At 52.1% G+C, this 21005-nt stretch overlaps 1 protein-coding gene across 1 annotated transcript in view; it reads right to left on the bottom strand.

Annotated features, from left to right (window-relative positions):
• Nucleotides 1-12477, bottom strand: part of ANKRD13D (ankyrin repeat domain 13D) — a 214138-nt gene extending 201661 nt beyond the window's left edge. The window contains exon 1 of the mRNA XM_085651622.1: nt 11829-12477. Within this exon, the coding sequence (XP_085507748.1) occupies nt 11829-11918 (90 nt within the window). The 5' untranslated portion in view covers nt 11919-12477. The remainder of the gene's footprint in view (nt 1-11828) is intronic.
• Between the last annotated feature and the right edge of the window lie 8528 nt (nt 12478-21005).

Genomic DNA, 21005 nt, shown 5'->3' with positions numbered 1-21005 from the left:
GCAGTTTGGTTTTAAGATTTGGAAACATTTTTAAACTACTGGGGTGAGCATGTGATTCGGCTCTATCCTTTTAGTTACTGATTTCATATAATTTAGCATACAAAGCTTCCTACTCCCACTGTCTGTCCAAGATTTGTGCTCGCCGTTAAGTATGGCTCCTCACTCACTGTTTTTACTTCACTTTCTTCACCAACACATTTAATCCTTTTGGTAGCATGGGGTAGTCTTGTATCTGGTGTCAGAGGTGTCTCTGGCTTACTCATGAGCAGGCAACTTTGTGATTTAGCTAGTGACTCGTCGAGTTTGCCAGAATTATCAAATGACTTGTCGAGTTTGCCAGGCTTATCAAGTTTTTTTTGCATTATTACTGTCAAACTGTTCCCAATTCTCGCTCTCTTCTCAGCACTTTACTTATTACCATACCTGTTCTCTGTCACCTTGGTGAACTTTTCGTAGGACCTCCTACTTTTACAGAATCTCTCTCTAGTGATAGTCTGGATCGGCTCACTCACTGTGGACTAACTTGAGGCTCCCACTCCTTGTTTACGTTTGACCATTATTCACCCTCTTGTTATTTACAAAAATCTTTGGGTATAAAGGTCTCGCTTTCGCAGCTACGTAGATTTCTATAATTTGACAATTTCTTAATCAAGCCAAACTCAAGTAAGATCAGACCCAGTAGATCAGGTTCTAGTGACTTAGAAAGAACCCAAGCAATTCAAGGATAGTTCTGGAGCAGTTGGTGTGTGGGATAGTGTTCGGATATTCTCCCACCAGGTGCAGCCTGTGCACAATAAACTATGACCAGCACACATCACTTGTAGCTTTTTTCCCCTTACAAGGCGACGATTTCATTCAGAGAGGAGTTTGTTAATTATATATGTTGAAGCTTCAGGCCCAAAGCACAAACTGCGGCGAATGCCACTGGCTCACCACTTCCCGCCACTACCGCAAGACCCACTGTCCTCCCCAAACCATGGTGTCTTCCCCTCACCTCTAGACTAATGAAATAGGCTGAGGGAGGCTCTAGGGCTGAGTTTGTTGCACTGCTCACCTGTAGCAAGGGTAGCTTGGGTCAAGAGGACAAGCCACAAGCTCATCAACCACCTTTGCGAAGTCTGAGCCCTTCTGCGTGCCGAGCTTAAGGTTCAATGCTTTGATAGGGGTGATCGATCTCATTCTGGCCACCCGGCCCTCCATCAGGCTTGTGCTCTTCCCTTCTCTGCTGGATCAGAGGGTGCAAGAGAGCAGAGCCGTCCTGATTTTGCTTGATCTCTCGGCAGCCTTTGATACGGTTCATCATGGACTTTTGCTGGGGCGTCTGGGCACACTTGGGGTGTCCGGATCTGCTTAGAAGCTACTCAAATCTTTTCTTACAAATCAAGAACAATTGGTGTGTCTTGGAGACCTTGTCTCACCCTCTTTTTCTCTTCTTTGCGGGGTCCCACAGGTCTCCTTGCTCAGCCCGATGCTCTTTAATCTCTATGCTAATCCTTTGGTGACCGTATTCATTCCTTTGGTTACGCCTTGACATCTTATGAGGACGACACACAAATTGCTGTCTCGCTCTCTGGGGCAACAAGGGGTTGCCTCCAACTTTTGTGATTGTATGAAGGCCGTTAGTACATGCATGCCATCTAACTGCCTTAAATTGAACTCCAACAAGATGGAGGTGTTACTGTTTGGAGCTCAACCCTCCTTCTGGTCCCAAGAATGGTGGCCACTTGAACTTGGTCCTCTTCCATCACCGGCTAAATCAGTGTCATGACACTGAGCGGCCGCAAGGGAACATACCCATACTAATAGGCATTAATGCGCACATGAGTGAAGTGAATGGGGTAGTGAACTACAATACCCAGGATGGTATATGGTTGCAGACAACGGCGGACACAGTGACCGTACTATCCTATTGTGTACCCTTAGTGTAAACTGCTTCCAGCACCTGCCGTTGTTTTGGTGCCAACTGCTGAGCAGAGAAATGCTGAATCCAAATTGTTGGAGTGGCGCACCACCAAGGTGTAAACAAAGTTGTTTTGGCAATGAGTCTCAAAGTCTTATGGTGGGTAATTAAACAGTGTCTTTAATTGGAAGAGGTTAGATATTTTAGGTGATTGTCAGCCAACGCGTTTCGTTCATACAATGAACTTCTTCAGGGCATGAAAGAGCATCGTCTTGTGCGCGTGTTGATTGCCAGTCTGGGACTCCTTGATAAGGGCTCGTGGTCTTGTTGATCAGAGAAAAGCTGCTTCCTGCTCCGTTCAGCGTTGGCTGACAATCACCTAAAATATCTAACCTCTTCCAATTAAAGACACTGTTTAATTACCCACCATAAGACTTTGAGACTCATTGCCAAAACAACTTTGTTTACACCTTGGTGGTGCGCCACTCCAACAATTTGGATACAATACCCAGGATGCCTGAAGAGGAGGGGCCTACCGAGCATCCGGTTGCCAGAGCTTCAAAAACCTCCATACTCGAACTGTCCAGTGCTTGACAATTCGAGTCGGAGTACGGAAGGCAGTGGCTCTGTCTGTCCTGCTTTCCCTCAAGGCGGCTCCTTCGTTTCCTTTAGGAGCGTTATTTCTATACTCTTCAATTCCACGCTGGAGCGCGACAAAGAGAGGAAGATACATTTGTTGCCGGTTGCATACTGACAGGAAGAACGCTCAGGTAAGCGTATTACCTCTCTATGTTTCCGCGCTGGAGTGAGACAAAGAGAAGATACAATTGTAGCTAGTTGGGAATCCGGAGGTTTGAACACTTAGTCAAGTGTTAACTGGGTTCTCTGTTACAGTGCAGGAGAGCAAAGGAGAGTCCAGTAATTACAAGGTGATAAACACTCCTTTCTTTGCATATCCTAGCGCAGGAGCACTAGGTATTTAGGAAGGCGGTCTGAAGGAGTCATTCACATAAGTACGTTCCTGTTTCTTTTCCTTTCTATTACTGAGCTATCCTTGGTTACGTTTTCATGTACCTGGACTATGCTACATTTGACTAAACTACTGTTTCACTTTATCAAGTTAGACACAGGAGTGTCAAGTTTCCAGCAGCTCTGGGGGTCTTCTACATATGTGGTGTGAATGTGGCAGATTAAACGTCCCAAGAGGCTAGCAATTCGGGGTAGAGAGGCTAGTGCTGTCGCCCATTCTACCAGAGAAGCCCCCCGGAAGGGTAGTCGCCACAGCTGCATCTTCTTTTGGTTTTTCGTTTCCTTTGTTCCTTTTTTCCCCTTTTTCCCCTGACTGGTGTTTCTTGCTGGGGTGGTATACAAAAATACTCTCGGGAGGTACCAGGAAAGGGGATGGGTTACATATCTTCGGACAACGCCCCTGCTGTGCAGTGGATCCCAGGTTAGTGGTATTCTGATCTGTATTCTGACAATCAGTTAAAAATCTCAGAGTTGTTCTCAACACTGACTTGTCATAGACTAATTAGGTTAATTCTGTTACCTCTGCCGCCTTCCATACCCTCAAACCTATTCATAAGATTCTACCCTTCATTCCTTGTTGCTTGTAGAAAACTGTGGTTACATACTTTGTCTTGTTGAAACTAGACTACTGCAATGGTCTTTATTTAAATACGCACCAACACGTTCTCAATAAGTTACAGACCATGCAAAATGTAGCCGCCAGGGTCCTCTGCAAACTTCCTAAATACAATTCTGTCTCCCCAGCTATCCAACAGCTTCATTGTCTTCCTGTCCGAGCTAGAATCATCTTCATATCACTTAGCATAGTCTACAAAGCCCTGCATGGTCAGGGTCCTGCGTTTCTGAGGTCTGCATTTTTCTTCTACTTCCCGTCTAGGTCTCTACGTTCCGCCTCATCTAAACGCTTGTTGGTTCCTCACTTTAGACAAGTGAAATGGGGCGATCATGGTTTCATTCTGGGGGCTTCCAAAGCTTGGAACATTCTCCCTTTATCCATTAAGTCCTTACCCAATATTTTGGCCTTCGTGAAGGTGCTTTAAACCTGGATTTTTTTTTTAATTTCTTACTAATTTATTTTTCGGTTGTAGCCCCCACTTATCACTCAGCTAGCGCCAAGACATCTTATTGGTATTCGTGCGCAATACAAAACCTTATAACATAACACAATAAATGTGGTCCCAATGGGGAGCACAAGACGTCCCGAAAGTGCAGGATTGGAAGAACGACATGGACTGGTGCATGTTTAGAGAGAAAACAGTATACCTATCCAAGGGGTGCCTGAAAAAATTGATGCCGATATGGGAAAAATGGAATGCATACAGGGGGAAAAATGGAATGCATACAGGGGGGATATCTGTGAGCCACCTAATTTACCATCGCAATTTTCTTCTGATGAGCCAGAAGTCCGAAAGATAGGAACGGCCCACACAATGGGAATGTTATCTGTAGAAATTGTCCAGGTGTGCTGCATGAAGGATTACTATGATCTAAATTTTGCACTGCTTGTGAATCTGTATTGTTGATTGTTAATAAAAAGAAAAATGAAAAAAAAAAAAAATAAGTGTGGTCCCAGGAGCTCGGCATAGAGTTTCGTCTGCATATGGTCCCCCTCTGTTATTTCAGCCAGATTAGAAAGCTGGGCTGAACTGAAGAGTACTGATGGTTCAGGCTGGGTCAGAAAGGGAGGCCGAGGCTTGGCCCTGGAGTGCGACAAAACACAGCATCCTGCAACTACTGTCAATTGACTCGGAGGTCCTACTCACATCCCCTGGCTCCCCTGACAAAGGTCCTCAGGACTGGATTACTTCTTTGACCCCACCAGTGGTTTTCAGGATTAAGTTCTATATTTGGGGAATTATTTTAAAACAGAGTAATAGGAGACTAGTGGAGCAATATGGTATCTCGGCAAGTTTGAGCAAAGTTTTACAGCAGTCAGGAGATTAGATGTGGTAGGCAGGTAAAAGCTTTTTAAATTGGATCTTTTATTAACTTTATTACGAAATGTGTTAAGAAAATATACATAAAAAGGAAGCTAATTTACTACAGTGGGTGTTAGCCACATGTAAAATGTTTGACAGTAATCAAGAAGGTGAATAAATATTTTGTAAACTGCAATGCCCGACCTAGCTTCCCAATCACCACTCAATAGAATGCGGCATTACCTGCACAGTAACAAACAACTGCATATATGTGAGCACAGTAATACAGTCCCATGGTGCACATGAAACAATCACAAGTGATGCCAGAAGCTCAGAGTAGCACTTTAAGTTAAGCCAGCGGACATCACATCCAACTGCAAATGGGATCATGGTTAAACACAGTCACGGAGTCCTACGGCACAATAACTGAGATACGGTATTGCTTTGCTGCAAGATCCTCCAGGTATCCTCCCTGCATCCGTTAAATTTCTATATTCAAATCCGCCCACTGTACAAGTAGACCAGATCATTTGAGCTTAAGGCAGTTTCGTATGCCGATGGCACTCAGATAATCATCAGATTTGACCCTTATCTCAACTACGAGAGAGAAGGACGGACTTATGCACAGTGGATAAACTCTAATATAATAAATGAACTCCACACTGGTAAAACTGAGCTCCATCTCTTTGGAGAAGCCTACGCCTGATGGTACAACACATTGTTGCAAATATACCCGTGGACCCCTCCAACTGCAGCTCATAAAGCTAAGGTGTTGAGGATCCCCCTCAATTCAGATTCTTCTATTTCTGCACAAACTAACTGTGTCGCTGCATTATGTTTCTGGATGCTCCACATGCTTAGGAAGGTCTTAAATTTCATTCAAGCAAACAAACGTTTGGGTGAAGTACCAACGCTCGTTTTATCCCAGATAGACTACTACAATAGTATTCCAGGATATCTACTGTCCAAATTGAAGCTCACCCAGAACCTTGATGTGTGGCTAGTTTTCAAGTTGTGCAAATTTTACCATATCTCAAATGCACCCCGCTTTTACATTAGCTCCCTGTTTAACGTGTCCAGTTTAAGCAGGTCGCAATTTAAGGACGACGCAATGCCGACAAACACAGCCACTGCAGAGCCATTTGGTTCACCACCGACCTCCAAGAAGCCAGACGCACCTGCAGACGCTTCCAGAAGAACTGGAGAAAAAGAAAGACACCCAAAAACCACTCCACCTACAAAAACTCCATGAATGAGTACCAACAACACATCTGAGCCACCAAAAGAACCTTCATACACAACAAAATCCTCGCCAACGCCACCAACTCCAAGAAACTTTTCAAGGTCATCCAGGAATTCACCAAGCCCCCCAGCGAAGCCACAGACATCACCCCTTCCCAGGACCTCTGCGACAAGCTCAAATCCTACTTCCACCTGAAGATCAAAAACGTCTACGACAATTTCAATGACCAGACTCCCGACCCAGCAACCACTGCGCCGCCCGTCAGCACCAGACAGCCCACCACCTCTTCCTGGACCCAGGTCACAACCGAAGAGACCGCCTCAACAATGAAGGGCATCCACTATGGGGCTCCCACGGACACCTGGCCACCTCCATCTATCTCAAGGCCGCCTCCGCGGCACAATTAAGTTGCACCATCAACACCACCTTCAAGACCGGCACCTTCCCATACGACTGGAAACGTGCAGAAGTCAGACCCTGCTCAAGAAACCATCAACAGATCCCACGGACCTCAAGAACTACCGGCCTATCTCGCTCCTCCCCTTCGCAGCAAAAGTCGCTGAAAAGACAGTCAACGCATAACTAACCAGGTCCTCAAAGACAACGCCATCCTTGACCCCTCTCAATTCTGATTCCATAGCAACCACAACACAGAGACCGCCCTACTCGCCACCACGGACGAAATCCACACCCTCCTCAACCCAGGCCACACCGCATCCCTCATCCTATGCCATCTATCAGCAGCATTCAACACAGTCTCCCACTGCACACTCGCCACCAGACTACACGCCGCCAGCATACAAGGAACCACCATTGACTGGATCCGCTTGTTCCTCATTGGCAGGAGCCAGAGGATCAGACTGCCACCCTTCCTCTCTGAACCCACGGAAATCAACTGCGGAGTACTCCACGGATCATTGCTCAGCCCTACCCTCCTCACCAGCCACATGGCCCCCCTCGCCGCCGCCATCGTCGGACAACACAGCCTCACCATAATGACACCCAACTCATCATCTTCCTCACCAAGGACCCCACCACTACCAAACTCAAGATTCCAGGAAGGAATACAAGACGTCGCATCCTGGATGAGAAACAGCTTCCTCAAGCTCAACTCAGAGAAGACAGAAGTCCTGGTCTTTTGAACCACCCCGGCAGCATGGAACACCACCCGATGGCCCACCGCCCTCTGCACCTCTCCCACCCCCACGGACCACGCCAAAAACCTCAGCATCGTACTGGACTCCTCCCTATCCAAGAACCATCATGTCAACGCCGTCACCTATAGCAGTTTCAACACCCTCCGCAAGGCTTTCCAACCTAGAACCTCTTGATCCCATATATCTCCATCCCTCTCTGGGCTCAACTTACCACCTGCAGTTCACCGTTCCTCATGTGAGCAAAGGGCAGTCCTGGGGGCTTACTTGAAACGCCTGGTCTTTAGCTTCTTGCAAAAGTCAAGTAGAGAGAAGGCTCCGATGTGTTATGGAAGGTCGTTACAGGCCTTATGTGTATGTGCACCCACCTCCAACATATAAGCACAGATCTGGTGCATGTGTGCAAGGCTAGACCTCAAAGGCAAGCACGTCCTTGGTACAGGCTAAGTGTCTATGCTTGAGTGCAACTCTCACAAGCCTTTGAGTGCAGCCTCTTTTTGGGAGTAGTTTCGCTGGCTCAATTCATAGAGCATATATAGAAACCTATGTTGCTTCCAGCCTCAACAGTCCAAAAGTTGTGTGTGAAAATACAAAACATGACCCATCTGAGCCAATGCCTGTCAAGTTGGCACCACTTTAGTCTACACTACATCCGCTGCATGGTAACTCTGGCCATGAGCAGTGCTTTTAATGAAAGTAATAACTCTCAAGTCCAAGCTAGGGGTGGTTTTTGATGTCAGATGTTGCTCTCAGGCCCATCCACTCTGACAGACTTTGATCGGTATCCAGGTCTGCAAAGGCAGTCTGGCTCTGCCCATTCATGAGGTGTGTCTTCCCAGTGGGTCAAAATCAGCCCGGCTTCAGATCTTCCTAGGATTGCCACCCGCTGCCTACAGTGCCAGTGTCTGCCTAGTTTCCATCTCTGTTCCATTTGCCTGGCTCTGGCCAGCCCCGACCTCCATCTGCGAACTCAGTCTGCCAGTCACAGCACAGTCTCCATCTCTGCCCGGTTACAATCACACACACCTATGTCCACTCTGAATGGTTCTGCCCAGAGTACTAGCCTCTGCTCAACCCCCGCTCTACACAGTCTCCAGCTCGGTCTCTGCCTAGTCTGCTAGCCTCTGCTCTGTCCAAAGCGAGCTCAGTCTGCCAGCCTCAGTCTGGTTCAAGCTCTTCAAGTACACCAGCATCTGCCCGGCTCAGTGTCTGCCTTACGTCTGTCCGAACTGGTCCAGGATACAGCCCAGCCTCTAGCATGCCAGATTCTACCAAGTTCCCAGGAAAGTTCAGTGTGCCAGGCTCTGCCCAGATTGACAGATTCTAACCACTCTTCAGCCCATCAAGACTGCCAACTACTGCCTAATGTCCACCTCTGTCCCTGCCCGGTCTATCAGGCTAGGCCCGGCCTCTGCTTCCAGTTGGCCAGCCTCTGTCCAGACCCCAGCTGTATCTCTACCCGGTCGAGCAACCTCTGCCTAGTCCCAGCTTTGTCTAGGCCTCATTTCGTTTTGCAGCCGTGCCAAGTATGCCAGGTATGTAGCGTTTCCAGCTCTGCCCAGTCGGCTACCCCAGTCCCCGGCTCTTCCGCCCAGGCCCTAACACTGTCTGTACCAACTCAGTCATCTCCTGCCCAGTCTTCACCTGTGCCTCCAGTTAGCCAGTCCCAGCTCAGTCTCTGCCTCCAGTCTGACAGACTCCAGTCTCCACCTCTGCCCAGGCTCCAGCCCCCTCTGTATTAAGTCTGGCTACTACTGCCCAGTCCCCTAGCTTGATATAGTCTCCAGACTCCACCTGGTCTCCAGATTTGTCTCTGCCCAGTCTGCCAACCACCAGCTCTGTTTGGACCTCACCTAGTTCTTTACTAGCTCTTCCGTGTATACCAGACCTGCCCAGTTCCCAGCTCTGTCTAGTCTGCCAGCCCCTGTCCAGCCACCACCAATGCCTCCGATCAGCCAGCCCCAGCTGAGGCTCTGCCTCCAGTCTCCCAAACTTTACACATTCTGTCAGCTCTTGCCGTCTCCAGTTCTGTGCAGTCTTCAGTCGCTATCCAACCTCTGGCTCGGTCTAGTCTGCCAAATTCTGTTCACCACCCGTTCCGTCTTGACCTCACCTAGTTCTTCAACAGCACTGTCCAGTATGCCAGGCCTTCCCAGTTTGCAGCTCCTCCAGCACTTCCCAGTATGCCAGGTCTGCCCAGTTTCCAGCTCCCCCAGTCTGCAGCATGGGGGAGGCTGGAAAAAGGCAGACCTTGGGTGCTGAGCAGTGCTGTTGAGATGCAGATGGAGCCCCTGCCCAGTCTTCAGACTCTGCCCAGTCCCAATTGCTGTCTGTGGCCGGTCCGCCAACCAACGCCCACTCTTTCACCTTTGCCTCCAGTCAGCCAGCCCAAGCTCAGTGTCTGCCTCCACCCTGCCAGACTCCATCTCTGCTTAATCTTAGCTTTGCTCAGTCTCGATCCTATACCCAGCCTACAGTCATCTCTGCCCATTCTGCCAGCCACTGCCCATTCTGCCAGCCACTGCCCATTCTGCCAGCCACTGCCCATTCTGCCAGCCACCACCCAGTCAGTCAACCTCTGCCCACCACCAGTTTCACCTGGATCTCACTTAATTCTTCTGGAAGCAATGCACAGTATGCCCGGTCTGGCAAGTGTTTAGCTCTGCAATGTCTGCCAGCCTGACTGGAACCAAGGTTTTCCTTTGCCCAGTACTCCAGTCCCTAACCAGTCTGCCAGCCACAGATCCCTCTGTGCACAGATCCTAATCCCTCACAGCCCCACCTAAGTCTTACCTAGCTCTTCAGGAGCACTGCCCAGAATGCCTGGACTGCCCTGGCCCCAGCTCTGTCCAATCTGCTAGCTCCTGCCCTGGCTGCTTGTTCTCCTATCAGACTAGTATCTAGCCCCCCTCTGTGCCACGTCTGTCAGCAGCACTGCCCAGTATGCAATGTCTGCCAGCCTCTGCCTATTCCCCAGTTTCAAATCTGCCCAGTTTCCAGCTGCACCCAGAACGCCAGCTCTCGACAAGTCTGCCAGGACCTCCGCTCTGCCCAGGACGCCCTGGATCTTGCAGAGCACTGCCCAGTACACCAGTTCTTAATCAGTCCGGGATTATCCCGGGTTTGGCCGGGCCTCACACGCCAGGCCTGCCCACTGTGCCAGCTCCCTCTGTCTCCACTTTGCCATCTGCACCAGTTTGTGCAGCAACAATGCGCAGTGTGCTGGCACCCTGGTTTCTCTGTACCGACTGTGCCAGTCCCCCAGCTTCGCCTGGGTCTCGCTTGGTTCTTCAGGAACATGTATGCCAGGTCTGCTTGGAGCGCCAGCCTCTACCCATTCTGTCATGCCTGCCATCTCGCTCTGTACCAGCTCTGCCACAACCTCAGCCTCACCCTAGTTCATCAGCATCACTGCCCAGTGTGCCAGTTCCCTCTGTAGCAACTCTGCCAGCCCCCACAGCCTCACCTAGTTCCTCAGCAGCAGTGCCTCCCCCAGCCTCACCTGGTTGTTCAGCAGAAATGTGCCAGCCTCTTTTGTGCCGACCCCCCCAGCCCTTACCTGGTTCCACATTAGCACTCACCTGCTTCCTAAGCAACAGTGCCAAGTATGCCAGGCCTGCTCAATGTGCCCGCACCCAGGTCACTCTGTGCCCACTGTGGAAGCCTCAACGGGTTCTTCAGCAGCATTGCTCAGTCTGCCAGTCCCCCAGCTTCACTGGAGTCTCACTTGGTTCCTTAGCAGCACTACCCAGTATGCCAGGTCTGCTCGGCACATAAACCTCTACCCAGTCCGTCAAGTCGGCCTATTGTGCCATCTCACACTGTACCAACTCTGCCACACACCAGCCTCATCCTAGTACTTCAGCAGCGCTGCCCATTATGCCAGCTCCCTAAGTACCAACTTTGCCAGCCCCCACAGCCTCACCAAGTTCCTCAGCAGCAGTGCCTTCCCCAGCCCCACCTGGGTGTTCAACAGCAGTGCCAAAGCCTCCTCTGTGCCACACCGCCAGCCCATACCCAGTTCCACAGCATCGGTTCCCCCGTGCCCCCCCCTCCCTCCCTCCCTCTCGTTCCTCAGCAACAGTGTCCAGTTTGCCAGGCCTGCTCGTTGTGCCAGCCCGTTCTGTGTCCCCTCTTCTCACCTGGTTCTTCAGCAGCATTGCCCCCTCAGATGGCTCTTCAGCAGCATTGTCCCTCCAGCCCCCTCTGTGCCCCCCAGCCCATCTCACCTGGTTCCTCAGCAGCACTGCCCCCTCCCCAGCCCCCCTCACGTGGCTCTTCAGTAGCATTGGCCCCCTCAGATGGATCTTCAGCAGCATTGCCCCTCCAGCCCCCTCTGTTCCCCCAGGTCATCTCACCTGGCTCTTCAGGAGCATTGCCTCCAAGCCCCCTCTGTGCCCACTCACTTGGCTCTTCAGCAGCATTGCGTCCCAGCCCCCTCACCTGGCTCTTCAGCAGCATTGCCTCGCTGCCCCATCATATGGTTCTTTAGCAGCATTGACCCCTCTGTGTCCCAACCATCTCACCTGGTTGTTCAGCAGCACTGCCTCCCAGCCCCCTCTGTGCCCCCCAGCTCCCCTCACCTGGTTCTTCAGCAGCTCGGCCTCCAACTGCTGGTAGTGGTTGCCCCAGACCTGCAGGTGCAGGGGGTATCTTTCTGCCACCCACGTCATGGCGCCTGCATCCTCTGCTCCACGGGCGGAGGGGGGGTGCGTCCTGAAAGGGGGGGGGGGGGTCTCACCCAGGAGGGGGTGCCCGTGGGAGGGGCCGCTGGGGGAAGGGGGTGTCTGGGCCCACTGTGCACCTGCCGCAGCGGCCGGGCCTCTGCTCTGCGGCCCCGGAAGAGCCGCACCGGGGGCCGGAAGTGCCGCCCCCACGGACGAGAAGAGGGGGGAGAGGGGTGTTAGAATGGACGAATCAGCAGAATGAAACCGCAAAGGGGGCGGGAGCGGCGCTCGGGCGTAGAACCCGGAAATGGCGATGCGGCCCGCGGGCGGAAGTCTTTATTGATGGGGCGACCTGTAGAGACGAGGGTGTACCGGGGGAGGGGGTGTGTACCGGGGGAGGGCTGTCTCACTGGGGGGGGGAGGGCTGTCAACTGCGCCCCGCGGGGGGCGCCTCCAAGCACCTCCGGGTCACCATGGAAACCGGCGGGGGCCGCCCCTCCCGTGCCGCAGGGCCCGCTGCAGCTCCTCGGCTGTCACCGGGGCTGGGCGCAGCCGGGCTTTGTGTGTCAGGGGAGGGGCGAGGAGGGCTGGGGCGGAGGAGGGAGGGAGGGACCGAGGGAGGAGAGGCTGAGCGAGGGAGGGACTGAGGGAGGAGGGACTGAGGGAGGAGAGACAGAGGGAGGAGGGAGAGTGAGGGAGGCAGGAAGGGGGGGGGGGGGGCTGAGGGAGGAGGAACTTGAGGGAGAGAGGAGGGACTGATGGAAGGAAGGGGGGGGGGTACTTCAGAGAGGAAGGAGGGACTAAGGGAGAAGGGACGGAGGGAGGGATGGCAGGAAGGAGGGACTGCAGAGAGCAAGGAGGGACTGATGGAGTGAGGGAGGAGAGACTGAGGGAGGAGGAACTCCAGGGAGAAAGGAGGGACTGATGGAAGGAAGGAGCCACTAAGGGAGGAGGGACTCCATGGGAGGAGAGACTGATGCGAGAAAGGAGGGACTGCAGGGAGGGAAGTCGGACTGAGGGAGGAAGGAGAGACTGTAGGGAGAGAGGAAAGAGAGACAACCAGAAGGAGGGACTTGCAGGAAGGGAGAAGAAACAGAGGGAGACAGGAAGGAGGAAGGGGAGGCTGAAGAAGACAGACTTTGAGGTAGGAAGGTGGGACCGAGGGAGGGAGGAGAGATTGATGAAGGCAGGAAGGAGGGACTGCACGGGAGAAAAGAGGCGGAGGGACCCAGAAGAAGCGACTGCGGGTGGGAGGTGTAGTGTCTTGGGCCCTAGGCCTACATACTGCACAAATGACAACACAGACATGCAGTAGTTAGATGCTGGAACTGGCCCAGGGCACGTGCGCCCGGCCTCTTTTATTAACAGGGTCACCTGACTGGTGATGCCTGTGATGGGTGGGTGTTAGCGTGTGCTGGAGAGGGTGAAACACTAGAACGTGTCCAGCCGGACACTACATCCCTCCCAAACTTTAATGAAAAGAAACAAACAAAATTCCAACCTGGAAGAAAACAAATAAACAACACATAGCACCAAATGAGTCTCTTCAGGCCATCAGCCAGGCAGTGCTGGAGCTTCGGACCGCATGGTCAGGATGCTTTAGTCCGCCATGGCGATGTACTTCAGACCGGCCTGGTCTCGTGGTGTTGGAGTCCATTTACAAAGTTCAAGTATCGGTACATCTGGAGCAGTGGTGGAGTCTACTCTGGAGATCTTGCCGGCGCTGAGGTTCTGGTGGACGACAAACTTACAGCAGTTGGGGATGATCTTGGTGTATGAGGCCTACCCTTGGAGGCGACATGTTGATGGTCCTTCTAGCTCCTGACAGCCGAGGAACTTCAGACTTGCCTCTTTTGCCTGGACTCCTCTCTCACTGGAGCCTCATGAAGGACCTTCCTGCCGGGCTACCATGGGACCGTGTGGACTGTGTGGGCTTCGTATAAGCCGCACAAAGGCGTCGCTGAGGAACTGCCAACGGGACTCACAGCCAAGTCGCTCATGTACCCGCAGAGGGTGGTGTCTCGGTCTGGACATTCTCGCCGTCAGGCCTCAGGTTCTGTGCCTTCCTCCGGTGGTCTGTGGTTGACCAGTCTTTGACTGTGACCTTCATGCTTCCCGTGCCCGTGGTGGAGCTGCTGACGACGCATCCCTATTCGGATTCCCCTCTCACAGGAACTCTGGTGAGGCCCTTGCCCCTGGATTGCCACGTGACCGCGTGGGCTGTTCGGGCCTTTTCGTAGGCCGCGCTGAGGGGTCGCTGCGGAACTCCCAACAGGGCCACAGCCAAGTCTTGTGTAACCCCAAGGGTGGATATTCCAATGGTCGGGTATACTCTTCTTCGGCAGGCTTCAGGGTGACAGGGGCACACAGAAGGTTCCTGGGTGGCTCGCCTCATTGAACTCCGGTTCTCTAGAGTGTGGGGATCCACTCTGGTGGTGCGATGCTCCTTGGTGATGATGCACTTGGATGATGAACATAGTTATTTTCTATCTGTTGGGCAAACAGGCGGCGATCTCTGGCTTTAGGTGACCTCCGGAAGTGAGGAGGACTGGAGGGACTTCGCAGCCCATGTCTTCGTCTTGCTGAGGCTGTACTTCACCCGTGGCATCTGCGGTGAGAAGCAGGGATGCCATCCAACTTCGACTGCCGGTGCTTGGGACTGGACTGTCGCGCTGGGAAGCGTTGGAGAGAGACGCGGTTCGCGCTGGCTGCGGCTTACAGTTGGTTCTCCTATTGGGCTGTGTCGGAGGGATGGGTGGAAACAGAAGCGCGGAGGCCGTATAGGGTTGATAGTGAGGGTTTATTGACAAATTAATAGGCGTAAATAATGCCACAAGGCAAGAAGAAAGGAAATGGGAGTCTTGGCGTATCCCTTGGTGTACAGCCGTAAGGAGGGAGGTCTTCAGTTAACGGTGCTTCTCTTCTCTCGTTTTCTTTTCCGTGGAGGTGGTCCAGAAGAGGGCTCCCCAGGAGGTTCTCAGTAAAGGATGACCCCAAAAGAGGAAAGAGAGACAATAAGTATCCCTATGTTGTGTTATTCTAGTCTACCACCACACCCAGGTGCACTTGTGTTGCTTGTTGGGAGAACAATAGAAGGCTCTGCTAGAAGCACGATCCCTTCCCTCAGGGTCCTTCTATGTTTTTCCCTTTTCCGTCGCGAGAGGGAAGAAAGGAAAGGCAGGGATATGTGCACGTTAAACTGATATAGGGGTCCAAAAACAAACTGGTGAGGAAAAAAAAGGGGAGGGGGAAGGAACAAATGGGATCCAGTGCGTGGCCAGTGCATTTGCAGAAGCAGACACTATGCGGGTACAGAACAAACACTATGCAGGAGAAAGCCTTCGTGTTCGGGATTTATCGGAAGCGCAAAAGATAACAAAAAAAAATATGAAGGGTCGGTTCGAGAGGGTGCGGTTTAACGCGGAACACGTTCTCTCCACCCTCCACCCGCCACCCTCCCCACAAACCCCCGGTGCCCCGACACGTACCGCCTCAAGCCGCAACTCTCCTGAGTTGCGGCGGCTCCTGCGTCTCCTCCGGGGTCCACCACTCTTCCCACCACTCATCTGGGTCTTCTCCGTTGTCACTGCTGTGCTTCGCCATTCCCCTGTAGTCGTTCGCTGCTCGATTTGCTCTGTCCTCGGCGTTTTCCTCGGCTTCTTCTTCTCCGGTTATCTTCGCGTCCACTTCCGGATCCTCCTCTTCTTCCGGGTTGGTTCCCCCTTCAGGTGAAACGGCCTCCTTTTCTTCCACTGCCGTGACAGGTCATTGGTTGATCCCGGTCAGGTGAGAGCGTGTGGGCGGGCTTGACGCCGAACACGCTAATTCCCCGCCCTGTGGAGAAGAGTGACAGCTTTCCGTTATGGTGGTATCGCTTTTTCTGTCCCCAGTGTTGGGCTGTGAAGGTAAGCCTAAATGTTGCGGTCGCCACTTTTTCTCACATTCCCCTCCCCTAACTTTCTTGTATACAAGAAAGGGACCAGATGGATATCTGGACAGGTAGTCCACGTTTGCTTGTTCCTTACCTTTTCTATGGAGCGTAGTAAAACGAAAGGGTTGCAGGGTGAAAAACCACCGTAATATGCGTTGGTTATGTCCTTTGTGTCGAGACAGCCATTACTATGGGGCATGGTCTGTATAAAGAACAAACTCTTTACCCTCTAAGTAATAACGAAGAGACTCGATAGCCCATTTAATCGCTAGGGCTTCCTTTTCTATAACTGCATAGTGGGTTTCCCTAGGAAAGAGCTTTCTGCTGATATAGATAACTAGTCGTTCCTGATTCTCATCATCTGTTTGAGATAGAACCGCCCCAAGTCCTTTGTCTGAGGCATCAGTCTGCAAAAGAAATGGTTTGCTATAGTCAGGGCTGATGAGGACAGGCCCGGAGGTAATGCTGTGTTTGAGATATTGAAAGGCTTGTTTTTCCTCTGGAGAAGGGTCTTGTAAGCGTTTAGGGGTAGGGACGTCTTTCTTCAGGTCGGTCGGTCAGTGGAGCAGCTATTTGTGAGAAATGAGGGATAAAGCGTCTGTAATATCCAACAAGTCCTAAGAAAGCCCTAAGGTCTTTTCTTGTTCGAGGAAAGGGAATCTGAGTGATGGCAGAAATCTTTTCTTCTTGTGGTCTGATATACCCCTCCCCTAGCAGGTAACCCAGATATCTTACGGACCGTGCGGCTAGACGGCTTTTGGTGGGATTGATAGTCAACCCGCTATCACTCAGGGCTTTTATCACCTGTGTGAGATGTTCCAGGTGTTCTTTCCATGAGGTACTATAGATGATTATGTCATCTATGTAGGCTGCCTAAAAGGCCGTATAAGGCTGCAAGATTATGTTCATGAGCCTTTGGAATGTGGCAGGTGCCCCATGCAAACCAAACGGCAGTACCCTAAAATGGTATAGCTGTCAAGAATTCCTGTCATACAAGGGAAACACGCCCTTATGTAAACAGGAGAGCTGTTACATAACTCAAGGGAAACACGCCCTTATGTAAACAGGAGAGCTGTTACATAACTCAAGGGAAACACGCCCTTATGTAAACAGGAGAGCTGTTACATAACTCAAGGGAAACACGCCCTTATGTAAACAGGAGAGCTGTTACATAACTCAAGGAAAACACGCCCTATAAAGGGAGGAACCGGGAGGTACAAGGCTGTCGGATATTGTGTTTACACCGACGTACCTGCTTCGTGAAGAGCAGTGTTCCGGAGTGGTGCTCCAGTAAGGCAAGAACGGAGGTAGGTCGAGTCGTTACTCCCTGGGCCGTGTCTTGCCCCATCGTCACCTGTGAAGGACCCGGAAGCTCTACCGGTCAACCATTGAGCTTCGCTTTTTGACTCGGCTGAGTCCAAGCGCAGTGGCGCTTTTGCTGGTTGGAGTCGTAACTCCCAGCCCAACCAGAGACACAGGGACTGCTGCCTTCATTAAAAGAACTAACCCTTCACAAGTGGTTGCGTCCTCATTGTCGTGTCTGTTAAACGATCCTGAGACGTTCAGGGCGTTACAAAATATCCGACCTTAATAACACTAACTGTCTCCCGGTCGATAACAGACATGGCAACACTTGATGATGTGCTGGCTGCTTTAGCGGCCATGCAAGTTGAAGTGGCTGCCTCTAGGCAAGAAACAGCCGATGTAAAAGCCAGACTGGATGCTATCCAATTGGACCCGCTCACGCCCAGCACCTCCCTCACGAACCAGACCCCTGCGGTAGTAGTGGAAATGCCGGTAGCCATCCCCTTGGCAACACCAGAGAGGTACAGTGGGGATCCTAACACAGTGCAGGTATTCCTCACACAAGTGGCGCTACATTTATCGTGCAAACCAAAGGCGTTCCCCACGAGTCAGGCTCGTGTGGCTTTCCTTATATCCTATTTGGCTGGAAACGCGGCACAATGGGCCGTACCTCTGGTGAGCAGGGACGACCCCCTCTTATGTGATTGGGGTGCTTTTCGCGAGGAATTCCTGAAGGTATTCGACAGAAGGGCTGACTCGTACACGGCGGACCGTGAAATGCTTGAGTTGAGACAGGGATCCAACGACCTGGTGCAGTATCTCAACGCGTTCCGAAGGCTGGTTGCGGAAACCAAGTGGCCTGTTGCCAAACAGACGGCGCTCTTCCATCAAGGGCTGTGCGATGAGCTCAAGGACGCCGTGGCTCATATTGACCCTCAACCCAAGACATGTGAGGGCCTTATCAACCTGGTATTACGGCTGGAACATAGGCTAAGTGAAAGAAAGGGGGATCATGGGAGAAAAGGAAAATCCCTTCCATCCTATGTGACGGTGGGAAGTCCTGAAACTTCCACCGCATCCAAGGGAGAACCCATGGACATCAGCGCAATACGAGCGAGCCTCACAGCCACGGAGAAAGAGTCACGCCGTAAACAAGGATTGTGCCTATATTGTGGCAAAAAAGGCCACTACGTACGTGAATGCCCTGCCAAACCGAAGACGTCACGTTATCGGGCCAACCGGTCGGTAACAGCCGTGGTGGACATACCGGCGGAAAACTAGAGGACTCCAAGACCAGAGAAGGGGCATCTCGGAGTCACTCATCCATCCCTTCACTTTCCAACTCGGTCACTAAGGGACAACGACACCTGTTTATCACGGTGCACGTGGGAGTGCATGACCAGTGGATACCCGTTGTGGCCATGGTGGATTCAGGGGCCACTGGCATGTTTATGGACCACAACGAGGCATGCAGGCTAGGGCTAGTGCTTCTTCCCAAAGCAGTACCCGAAGACGTCTATGCGGTAGACGGAAGGCGATTGGTGACGGGGCCCATCGGACAGCACACGGGGGTCCTTCCGATGAGATATGGGAGGAACCATTTGGAACAAATCGATTTTAACATCATCCAAGCGCCCCAATATGGCGTCATATTGGGATTGCCGTGGCTACAGAAACACAACCCCTTTGTGGATTGGCCAACACATCGCATCGAAATGACGTCACCGTATTGCATCCTGCATTGTGGAATAAGAACGGAATCCCTTGACGCAGATGAGAGCGGGAGTCAGACGGTGGCTACAGCGGCAGAAAAAGATGTGGCTCTCCCCCAGGCTTATCACAGTTTTGAGGCTGTATTTGATGAGGTGAAGGCGGAAGTGCTACCACCACATAGACAGTTTGACTGCCAGATCGACCTGGTGCCAGGGGCCAGCGTTCCCAGCGGCAGGCTGTATGCCCTGACGGAGCCTGAAAACGTGCATCTCCGGGGGTACCTGGATAAACTCCTCAAGCTAGGATTCATCCGCCCGTCCAAGTCTCCGGCCGCCTCGCCACTCTTCTTCATCCCGAAGGCTAATGGGGAGCTGAGAGCCTGTGTGGACTTTAGGGCATTGAATGCAATAACCATAAAAAATCGGTACCCCTTGCCTCTCATCAGTGTACTTCTGGAACAGGTCAAGAAAGCTCGTATCTACACCAAGTTGGATTTGAAAGGGGCATACCATCTGGTGCGCATGAGGGACGGAGACGAGTGGAAGACCGCCTTTAAGACCAGGTTCGGCCTTTTTGAGTACCTCGTCATGCCGTTCGGTCTGTGCAACGCCCCGGCAGCCTTTCAGTACTTTTTGAATGAGGTATTCAGAGAGGAGTTGCATATCTACGTGGTCGTATATATCGACGACATCCTCATCTATTCGTCCAGTGTGGAGGAGCACGTACACCACGTCAAAGCTGTGCTCCAAAAGCTGAGGGAAAACATGCTGTTTTGTAAACTCAGCAAGTGTGACTTCCACGTCACATCCGTGGAATTCCTCGGAGTGATGCTGAGTCCAGAGGGACAGGAGATGGCAGAACGAAAGATCAAGGCGGTGAAAGAATGGCCGGTGCCCCAAAGCGTGAAGGACGTCCAAAGTTTCATTGGCTTCGCCAACTTTTACAGGCGGTTTATAGATGGATTTTCAGGAGTGGTGGCCCCAATCACACAGCTACTGAGGAAGTCCAAGGAGTTTGTCTGGTCCCCTGCAGCGAACAAAGCCTTTGAGGCCCTGAAAAGCGCCTTTGGTAAGGCGCCGGTGTTGGCTCACCCCGATCCGGATCTCCCCTACGTGGTGGAAGCGGACGCGTCGGATGTGGCGCTGGGGGCTATCTTGTCCCAACGCAACCACGACGCAGGGGTGCTTCATCCCGTTGCGTACATGTCCCGCAAACTCAACGACGCCGAACGCAACTACCATATTGCGGAGAAGGAGCTTCTCGCAATCAAGGACGCCTTCACCGAATGGAGGCATTGGTTGATGGGGGCAAGACATGTGGTATCGGTGTACACGGACCATCGGAACCTACAGTTCATGACGGCCACTAGACACCTTTCTCCCAGGCAGCTGCGGTGGATGATCTTCTTTGCGGGGTTCAACTTCCGCATCACATATCGGCCGGGGACGGAAAACCGGAAGGCGGACGCCCTGTCCCGTCAATCTGCAGTTAAGGAACCATTGCCTGCAACCGAGCGTTCCATCATTTCCCCGAGGATGGTATTGGGGGTTATCCAACCGGATACTTTCCTGAGGGGAATAAAGAGAGGGATCAGGTCATTCGCATGGCGGAGGTGGCTCCTCAGTCACAGAGAATGGCAGCTGAAGGACGGGATACCCCTGAAGGGCAGGTGCCTATTGATACCCACGCCTAGGCTAAGGAAACAAGCATTCATCTGGTGCCATGACTCTCCATGCGCAGGTCATTTGGGCTTTGAAAAAACGGTGGCTAGCATGGGACGGCATTTCTGGTGGCCAACCATGAGAGTGGATGTCAGGAGGTGGGGACAGGAGTGTCCTACGTGTGCTACCATGAAGGCCGACCATGGCCGAACCCAAGGGCTCTTACATCCACTTCCGACCCCGGATAGACCATGGGATAGCATATCACTGGACTTCGTGGTGGGCCTACCGGTAGACCAGGGGATGACGGCAATACTGGTGGTGGTGGATTACTTGACGAAAATGGGGCACTTCATCCCCTGCAAGAGAGTCCCTACGGCCGGGGAATTGGCGTCACTACTCCTAAAGAATGTGGTACGACTGCATGGATTACCTGGGGTGATCGTGTCGGACCGGGGGTCGCAGTTTACTGCGCAATTCTGG

The sequence above is a fragment of the Triturus cristatus genome, chromosome 4_1 (assembly GCF_964204655.1).
Source record: "Triturus cristatus chromosome 4_1, aTriCri1.1, whole genome shotgun sequence".
Taxonomy (NCBI): Eukaryota; Metazoa; Chordata; class Amphibia; order Caudata; family Salamandridae; genus Triturus; species Triturus cristatus.
The sequence above is the reverse complement of the archived record's forward strand: the minus strand, read 5'-3'. Positions and strand labels throughout refer to the sequence as shown.